Source organism: Pteropus vampyrus, unplaced genomic scaffold, assembly GCF_000151845.1.
Source record: "Pteropus vampyrus isolate Shadow unplaced genomic scaffold, Pvam_2.0 Scaffold326, whole genome shotgun sequence".
Lineage (NCBI taxonomy): Eukaryota > Metazoa > Chordata > Mammalia > Chiroptera > Pteropodidae > Pteropus > Pteropus vampyrus.
Window position 1 is genome coordinate 2,243,186 of NW_011889107.1, and position 10,226 is coordinate 2,253,411.

Sequence of the window (10,226 nt, forward strand, 5' to 3'; positions counted from 1 at the left end):
CCAGTTCCATCATAAAATTAAAAACAACAACAACAGTCACTCTAAGTTGACTTTATCTGAGCTACTGGAAAAAAAAGTGACAAATTTATTGCATTAAGCATGGTAAAGAGTTGTATGTAAACTTTCTATTCTGTCTGTATAAAGCATTACAAGGAGATAAAGATCAGAAAATAGAATTTCAGTCTTAGTTTGCCTAAGATTATTAGCTAATAAGCGGTAGTCACAATTAAGATCCAACTCTCAACCCTATGTGCCTTCTATTTCTACTACAACAACCTCACAGGAACATCTTTTCGTATTTCATTTATTAATCCAAAAAACGTTTGGGGAAAAATTTTAAGCCAAAAAAAAAAATTCATAGAAAAGACAAAGCACAAAAGTACTTTCTTTTAAAATTTCTTCTGTGCCCTCACATTTCTAGGTGTGACCAAGACTCAAGACATTAAAACATTCACTTAAAATAAAATCGAAGCTGCAAGCACTAAGCACAAAGAATATATATACATATGTGTGTGTGTGTGTGTGTGTGTGTGTGTGTGAGAGAGAGAGAGAGAGAGAGAGAGAGAGAGAGAGAGAGATCCTCCAACAAGTTTCAATCTGATTGGGTACATCCATTCTAGGAAGACAACTTCAGCTTAAGAAGCCTTACCCCAAATCCACAATTCTCCTGCCCTCCTCCCCACTACTCCTTGTCCAATTAAGCTCCCCCTTCTCTCCAAGCATTCTGTGTTCCTTTTCATCTCCACCTTTGGCACTGGAATGCCACACACACACACACACACACCATTCACATGGCTCATTTTCATCCTTCAGACAGAGAGAGTTCCTTGATCACCCTATCATCTAAAGTGACGTCTCCCGGTTACTTCTAAGCACATATTGCAATCTATAGTTAATCTTTTTATTTACTTTTACTAGCTAATTATTGTTACCATTAGGAGGTCCCATGAGGGCTCTTTCCTCACCACTATCTCTACAACACCTCCTTTCTCATCATTACCAAAACTGCATTGGAAATCATGTTACTTCTACCAGCTCCCCCCGAATGTAAGCTCATTAGGGGTAAATATCTTATTCACATTTCCTCAGAACTTTGTAAAGTGCTTGGCACCATCTTATGGAGTCAGTAAAAGTTTATAGAACAGAAGTGTGTATTAAGTATAAATGATCATTATTAGTGAAGAAGTCAAAGAATGATTACACTTTAACATTTCAAAATGCAGGGAAATGCTGCAGGTTGTAGACATAAAAACTGGAGTGAAACAATGTATGGAAAAGATTAACAAGGACAAAATTCCATTCAAAGATGAGGCACGTCTGGCTCAGCAGAATGAAGGTTGAGAAAAACAATCAAGCAAGTCGATTTTTGATTCTCCTCTGGACCCAAAGAGCAAACTGTCCCCTAAAATTATAAGTTTGGAGCACCACAATTTATTCAACATAGTCAACTACTCATTAAGAGACCAAGAGCCAATATACTACGATTATTCTGCATTCTCTAAGGCATACCAGGTGAGGAACAGAGGAGTAGCTCTAAAACCTGACATAATAGAAGTAGAAATAGTAATCGTATATATCTTTAAATCTATTAAGAACTCGAAAACATTGAGACAAACCTCGGAGTGATCATGGAGACTAAATAAACATAACAATAAATACGTAATCATAGGTTAGAACCCACTATGGCACAGAAATGGTCATACGACTGCCAAGAGACCACACTCCACATCTTTCTCGATTCCCTTCTACTCAAGAGATCCTAACAGTCACTACAGGCTCACCAGCTTCATTCCTGGTAGCACAATTCTTAAAGGAACACATAAGAATAGAAAGAAAAGCTTAAATGTCAAAGGAAGAAAAAAAAAAAAAAAGCAAAAACCAAACAACCAACCGGCTCCGCAATTCCTAACCAGAAAGCCCTAGACGCCTTTCAAAGCCAACTGTCATACCTTTTAGGGACCCAGCAGACTCTGACTCTAAGGATAAGTGTCTGGGCCCAACACCTATCTTCGGATTATTCAGGAAAAAACAGGTTTTCCAGTTTGGAGATCTGCATTCTACTCAAAAAAGGATCTCCTGGCAGGAACGCGCAATCAATCCCTCAGCGGGCAATGGCGCTCCAACCACCCGGCCAGGGCACAGACAACGGCGACAGGGCACGGCCCTTCCAGGGAGCCGCTGGCGCCCTCGGAGCTCTTAGTCTGGCCCAGCGCAACCCGCCCTGACGGTGGCTAAAGTCGGGCAGTGGCGGAGGGGGGCTAGCGGTTCAGCTTCCGAGCTGGGCCTCCCCGGCCCGGGGGCGCGGCGAGACACGGAGGTAACGCCTTTCAGTCCGGCCCCGGCTGCGGCAACGGATCCAGGGCCTCGTCCCCTGGCCTCCTCGCCCCGCTGCCCTCAGCCAGTCCCTCACCTGGCAGAAGCTCCGACAATATTTCAAAGATGAGACCTCCGACACCTCTTGCTCCCTCAGCTCTGTCTCTAGCTGCCACAGACACGGTCGCAGTCCCGGGGCTCCTGGCGCCGGAGACGTAGGGCGCTGACCCCGAGCCATGGACTCGGTCTCAGTTCCGTCCCCAGCCCCGGCCCCAGCCGGAGCCTCAGCCCCAGCCCCAGCGGCGGTGGCGGCGTCTCCCTTTCCGTCCGCCATCTTCCCACGGCCCAGCAGCGCGTAGGCAACCAACCCACGTGACTCAGCTCTGACCCCGCCCCCATTCGACCGCGCGTGGTGACGCACTCCCTGGCGACGCCGGCGCCCGCCAGATTCCGTCACTGGGACTCCCGACGCTCCTCCTCTTGGCGGCCACCCCAACAGCCGCCTTGGCAACAACCTGGCAACAGCTGGCCACGGAGGCTCCTTCCCACCTCAATCCTTTCAGATCATTTATTGTAATGGGGTCACCGAGCCGGACATACCTGTAGACTTAATCTAAATGTGAGGGGGATGACATTTGAGCTGAGATCTGAAGAACGAAAGAAAGGTAGCCCTGAGAATAGCCTTAGAGAAAAGCATCGCTAAAAGAAAATAAGCAAAGGTTGTGAGGCTAAAATGAAGACTAGCTCCATGGGAACGTGATTTATAACAGAGAGGCCATTACAAGTCAGTAAGGAAAGCATGAACTCAAATAAATGGCGCTGAAACATTTTTTCCAAAATGGAAAAAAAAATAAAAATAGAGTTCTACTTAAAACCGTATCCAAAAATAAATCCCAGATTAGTTAAATACCTCAAAATATTTGTCAGAAAATATAAAATACCTTTATGATATCAAAGTAGGGAAGAATTTCTTAAATAAGATCCAAAAACTATAAGGGGAAATGTTAGATCTGACTGCATTAAAATGTGTTACTTCGGCAATAACAGAAATTTAAAAAGATGGCACACAAAGACAAGCCAAAGACTAGACGATATTTACTATACACACAAACACATCCACACACATACACACATATCCATCAAAGAATTAAGATCCAGAAGTTACCAAAATCAAAAGTCAAAAGAAAAGCAAACAATCCAATATGAAAGTAGATAAAGGATATACAGAGTTCACCAAAAAAGGAAGCTGGCCCATAAATGCATGAAAAGATATTTAACTTCACTATATCAAAGTACAAATTAAAACGAGATGTGATTCCATACCTATCAGATTGGCAGAAATTTTAAATTTGTATCATATTTTAGGATTGAGGAAAATTGAATTTACATATTGCCAGTGGAAGTATAAATTGGTACATCACTTAGGAGAAGAATGTGTATTATTTAATAAAATCGAAGATGTACATGTCCTGGGACTCAGCAATTCCTAATAATAATAATCAATATTCATTGAGATTTAATATATACCAGACATTTTTCTAAGTTCTTTACATATATTAACTCACTTAATCCTACTAACAATACCTTCATTTTACAATTCTGGAAACAGAGGCACAGAGAATTTAGGTAACTTGCCAAAAGTGACAACTAGTAAGTGATGTGCCTGGAATTCAATCCCAAGTAGTCTTCTCCAGAATCTGACCTCTTAACCACTACATTGTGATATTCACTGAAGTGCTATTTAAACAACCTAAATGTTCAACAGTAGAAAGACGAATAAACAAATTATTGTATATTCACACTGAAATGTTGTACAGCCTGTAAGTGAATAAATTAAAACTGCATACATCAACATAGTAAATATGGAAAACATAAAGCATGATAAAATGAAAATTTCAAAGAACGTATCATTCTATACTAATTTTAAAAACATACAAATTTTAAAAACATACAAAACAAATGTTCAAGTGGTAAAAAATATTAAAACAAGGGAATGTATAGGAATGGCATATATTACCTTTAGAATGGCAGTGCCATGGGGAAGGAGGGAGGGAGGTGTAAGAGGCATTTATTGCACCTGTAATGTTTTATTTATTTTTTTAATCTGAAGCAAATATTCAATCACACCAGGAGCATTGAGCAGCTATTATGTTTTGGGCACTTTCCCAGGTAATAAAGATTCAGAGAAGCATGCATTTTAATGCACAAATGGTGCTAAGTATTAATGTGTTAGATATGAGTAATGAGTATATGTCTGTAATATTATTCTCTGTACTTTAAACAAAATACCAATAATATTTTCAATACAAATAATTAGGTTTAAAAAAAGGAAAAGAGGTCAGTGTGCCTGGAGTATGGTACAAGAGAGAAAATGGCAGAGATGAGATTGGAGAGGGAGAAAAGGGCCAGATCGCATAGATTTTATAGCTCAAGGTAAGCAGTGATGATTTCAAGTGTGATAAGTAACCACTGGAAAGCGTTAAGTGGTGGTGCGATGTTACCTGATTTACACTCTTGCTGCTGTATGCAGAATAGGTAGTAGAGGCAAGAATAAAAACAGAGAAGCTATTGCAGCAGTCCAGATGATTAAAATGAACAGATTAAGGATACATTTTTGGAAGTAGAACCAACAAACTGAAGCATTGGTTATGAAGGAAAGGGAGGAATCTGGAAGGGCTATATCACTTCTGGTTTGAATGGTTGACAACGATGGTTACTGAGAAAAATTAAGACTTAGAAAAGATGAGATTTGGGAGAGGGAGAGAGAATGAAGAATTCTGTTTAGGACAGGTTAAATATGATTTTCCTGAGACATCCAAATGGAGATTCCAGATAGACACTCGAATATATGATTGTAGAGCTCCAGAGAAGGCAGGTCTGGAGATGCAGAGTCATCAGTTGTTATGTCCCCTGTTATTAGACCAAAAAAAAAAAAAAATCTTCCTTGACTCTAAGGAATTTTAGGGATTTTCATTAAAAGTTAATCAGCTTTTGTTCTGCTTCTGTAAATATGCTTGCTGCACGTAAGAGCTCACTTGTACTTTGTCCTACTTGTCCGAGCAGTGACTATAACTGTTTGTACTCCTTAGCGGCTCCTGCTTCCTGTAACAATTTGTAACCATCAGTACTCTCGCCTTTCTACCAATGTTACTATTCACAACAATAGCAATTCCTGCCATTTGTAATGGGCTGAGTTCATACTAACCAATCAGCATGTGTAAAAATCCTGTATATAAGGAATGTTGCAACTGAGCTCGGGGTCCCAGACCTTCAGAGCACCAGCTCCTCTGGGACCATGGTAATAAATGTGAGTTAGCCTTCTCTCCGAGTTACTGCTTGGTTTTTCACTGGTCTGATTTGGGAGCTTTTCTGCAACATTTTTGGAGGCCCCAGCGAGATTCCAACCACGCTGGCCCCTTGAGCTACTGGACCTGTGGCTTGGCCTGACTGAGGCGGAGGAGAACCAAGACAACTGAGGAGGTGTGCCACCTGAGTATTTCAGGTTCTCTTTTGGATCAGCACCCTGACTTGCGGGAAAGCTGAGTCACCAACCAGATTCATAGAAGGAAAAGACCAACTCACCAGAAACAACTTCACGAAAAGGTACCAAAGTAAGATCAATCCCAGGATTAGCCCCCCATTCAGGTCCCGCCTGTCAGGCTGAAGAAGAGTAGTCTTAGTAGTCCTAGTCTTCAGTAAGAAGACATTGGTTTGGGTCTTCCTAGTTGGGGAAGACACCAAGGTCTCCAAAAGCGGGGGCGGAGACAGGAGTCTCACCACTGGGGGAGGTATCAGGTTGAGGCAGGCACCCACTAGCCAAGGGTAAAACTTATTGTATATACTGATGGGGAGGGACAATGTTTTAACCTGATGTGTGAATGAGTGAGTGAATAAGTGTCTTGGCCCACTTGATCGATCATGTACGAGTTTGTAGGTCCATGGCTAGGCACCCTTAAGGTCCCCTAATGACTACAGAGTTCGTGTGGGCTTATTCTGTGTTTCCGTGGTGAATGGCATATGGTCCAGGATGGCATTGGACTAGTGTCCAATTGTAAGTCACAAAGCTGAGTCCGCTACAGCTAAGCATCACCTAAATTCCTTTGGGACGCAGCCAGATGAGCATCTGAATGGTCTCCTCTGTGGAGGGGGCACACACCTTTTTTGTCTTTGCATCACCGTTGCAGGGTGCAATGAGTTTGGTCAACACTAAGAAAAGGGAGGAGCACAATCACCCTCCAGAGGGTAACCAAGTACCCTCCACAAGTTAGGGGGAGTGACTGCTTGCTCTCCAGTGGACAGGTTAAGGAATGGTGGGACGTTGTATGAAAGAGAGTGAGTGCTGAATGACTGAGACGTGGCTTTGTCATGAAGTGAGAGTTGAGCCTCAATCCGCAGTTCCGTGGTGAATCTCATACAGCTTACGGTGGCCTCACTGGATCTCCGTGAGGAGTCTACTCCAGTGATCCAGGTCGGGGGTTTATACCGACCCATCAATGCTAAGAGGCACCCAAAATCCCTGTGAGGGGAGTGGCCGGAGACGGATGAATCGACTGGCATCCCCTCCAAACTTTCCCCAAACCTATTCCCTGACCCTCCATGTAGCCTGATTGTTGTCTGTCGTGGGAAATACGGGAAGTACTCCTGATATATATATGGTGGAAAAGAAAGTGTTTTTGATAACAGAAAGTATAAGGTCTAGAGAGTTATTTTGAAGGAAATTTAAGGAAAGGTATTTGCCTCAGAGTTGGTTATTTCTGAGAGTGAAAAGAGGCAAACTGAAGGAATAAAGGAAGTATGAAAGAAGGTTTGTGGAGGGAAATCCTGAGAGGAATTTTATGAGAGAAAAGTGTGGAAGAAGGTTGGTGAAAGAGATCTTGAGGAGAAATTTTATGTAATTAAGCGAAATGAGGTTGGAAATTTAAATGCCGAAAGTAAGCCAATGGAAAAATTAGAATTGTGTTTAATGTTTCTTGGTCCGATGCTAATGTTATGAAAAGGTTTTCTGAGTAGAAAATAAGGATTCTGTACTTCATCGAAATAATTTCAGTGTTTTATGCCGCCTTAACCAGGTTTCTGGGACTCTAGAGAATATACTAAAACTGGCCTCTGTGCCCAATTTTTAAAGAAAACTCCCTGCAAATATGGGGGGAGGTTCTGCTAAGCCAACTATCTTAGATTGTATGTTGAAAAATTTTAAGGAAGGGTTCTCAGAAAATTACAGGGTCAAGCTGATCCTGGGAAAGCTTCATACTCTTTGTGAGCTCAAATGTCCCGCCTTCGGGGTAGGTTGGTCCTCAGAAGGGACTCTAGACCTTTCCACTGTGAGAGCCATGTACCAGGTAGTGACAGGGAACCCTGGACATCCAGACCAGTTTCTGTACATAGACTCATGGTTGCAAATCACTACTATAGTGCCCCCTTGTATCCGGTTCTGCACAAATAGGCAGGGAGAGAGCAAGGTACTTGTGGCCCGACCAGCTAGGTGGAAGGACAAGGTGCCGGCAAAAATAATCCACCAAGAGGACCCTGCGGAAGAACTTGTCTTCCCACCGCTGTACATCTCAGCAGCATCACCAGTCCCCATGCAGCCGCTTTACTCACAATTGCCAAACAGGCCTCCACCATCAGTGTTATCACCACCCTGAGCCCTCTGTCAGGTTCAAGTTCGACTCTTCAAATCATTCCACTTGGTATAAGGGGCCAATGTCTCACCAGGGGGCGCAGATCCAGCTCCAGGGCCAGCTCCATGGCATGTTCCTAGTCTGTGATTCCTCTACCTACTTCGGGGACTATGTGCTGTCCATGTCCGAGAATTTGCAAGTCTCCCACAACATAATCAACTCACTATCCAACCATTGTTTTAAGATTGGGGACCTAAAATTTGGCCACTTGCCGGCCCTGCTAGAGTTTTACAAGACTCACCACCTGAACACCGCCACCCTGATGGAGCCCACACCCAGGTATTATGTATGGACTCTCTATGACTTTCCTGGAAATGATGCTGAAGACCTGCCTTTTAAGGCGAGTGAGATCCTGGTGATAATCGAGAAGCCAGAAGAACAGCGGTGGAGTGCCTGGAACAAGGACGGCTGGGTTGGGATGATTCCTGTCCCTTTTGTTAGAAAGCTTTTGAGATCTCTACCACATGGAAAACATAAGAAATCCAAATTAGAGGTGAAAGTTGGGGCTAGGAAGCCAACAAATATGTCAAATATGGCAGAAGTATGGCAGAGGCCAGAGGAGTCACCCACAGAGTTCTATGAGAGACTATGTGAGGCGTTCCGGGTGTATACTCCTTTTGACCCTGAAGCATGAGAGAACCAGAGCATGGTCAATGTGGCATTTGTGATCCAGTCCTTCACTGACATCTGCTGCAAGCTTCAAAAATTAGAGGGCTTTGCTGGGATGAACAGCACCCAGCTACTAGAAGTCTCAAACAAAGCGTTTGTAAGCCGCAGTCAGAAGTCCCGATTGGGGAACCCAAGTCAAGTACAACAGATTTTCTTCCCACACGGAAGAAAAAACTAAAAGAAATCCCCACTTCATAGTGACCAATGCTCCAACTGTAAAGAGATCGGCCATTGGAGAAACGAGTGCCCCCATCATAGGGGAATACCTGAAAGGCCAAAGAATTTAAGATACTAACTTGAGCCAGTCATCCAAGAGCTCATCAGCCAGGCCAAGGAATAATCAGAGTAGGAATGATCAATCCCCGTGATCCTAGGCGACCAGGAGCCTACGGTCACAATAGAAGTGGGCGGCGGGGGTGGGCAATCAATGACTTTTATAATGGACACTCAATACCACAGCCAAACACCAAGAAAGGACTCCATGAGTTTTTAGGGGCAGCTGGATTCTGTCGAATCTGGATGCCAGGTTTCTCTGAGATTACCAAGCCACCATATGAGGTCACGGCTGAGTCTGGTAAAGAAAGACCCCCTACTTTGAGGCTTCAAACAAGAAAAAGTGTTCACAGAAACAAAAGAGACTCTTAACCAGCATCCCAGTATTAGGACTACCAGATGTGACACAGGACTAACCTTTTAGGTCAGGCTAAGGCAACGCTCAATTGTATGTTTGTCAAAACAGCTAGGTCCAGTAGTTCCAGATGGCTGCCATACCTCCAGGCCTTAGCCGCTATGGTAATCCTGGTCAGAGAAGTAGACAGGCTTGCACTGGTACAGAATGTAAATGTAAAGTTTCCCCATCTGTAGCTGCATTAATGAATAATCAAGAACATAAGTGGCTGACCAATGCCAGAATAACTCCCTGTCAGGGAAAGTTGAACACATGAACTGGACTCTCATAACCACACTAACTAAGCTTTATATGTACATCAAGGCCTTCAGGCTACTTCCCTTTAGACCTCCCCCCAGTGATAAGGAAGTTAAAAGGAGACCCTAGATTAATAACTGACCTAGAGATGTCCCAATACCTTTAGACCTTAAGGAAAATCCTCCGTCACATCGCTCAGTTAATTTTAGAAATAGCCTCTATCCTTTTAGGGAATTGGATCCACCTCTTTCAGCCAGGAGAAGAAATATGGGTTAAAGATTGGAAGAAAGAGCCACTCCAGCCAAGATGGACACGCTCTCACATTGTTATATTAACAACTCTCACTGCCATTAAAGTTACAGGTATCACCCCATAGATCCACCACACCTGGGTGAAGAAAGCAGCGTCTCCAGAAAAACCGGGAGACTTTGGCTATAGAACTTCTTCCAAATTGCATTCCGGAGGCAGCAGAAATCCACCTGAAATCGTTGGCCCTGCTCTGGCCACCCCCGGAAGCTGGCCAGTCAACGCATGAGAAGCTTGAGGATCAACCACCGGCTCCTGCAGAAACTCCATGGACAGCATAGATGGATCCCACCAACCCTTGTAAGTTGACCGTGAGAAAGACAACATGCCCC

At 43.5% G+C, this 10,226-nt stretch overlaps 1 protein-coding gene and 1 pseudogene across 2 annotated transcripts in view; one reads left to right on the forward strand and one right to left on the reverse strand.

Annotated features, from left to right (window-relative positions):
• The window catches only part of RLF (rearranged L-myc fusion), a 66,584-nt gene extending 63,904 nt beyond the window's left edge, over positions 1 to 2,680 (reverse strand). Inside the window, exon 1 of one of the 2 annotated variants that reach the window (XM_011377976.2) lies at positions 2,411 to 2,680. In XM_011377976.2, the coding sequence (XP_011376278.1) occupies positions 2,411 to 2,647 (237 nt within the window). In that variant the 5' untranslated portion in view covers positions 2,648 to 2,680. The remainder of the gene's footprint in view (positions 1 to 2,410) is intronic. The other variant, XM_023521971.1, reaches the window with a different exon arrangement.
• Positions 2,681 to 6,330: 3,650 nt separating this feature from the next.
• Positions 6,331 to 8,628, forward strand: LOC111730645 (annotated as a pseudogene).
• The last annotated feature ends 1,598 nt before the right edge of the window (positions 8,629 to 10,226 follow it).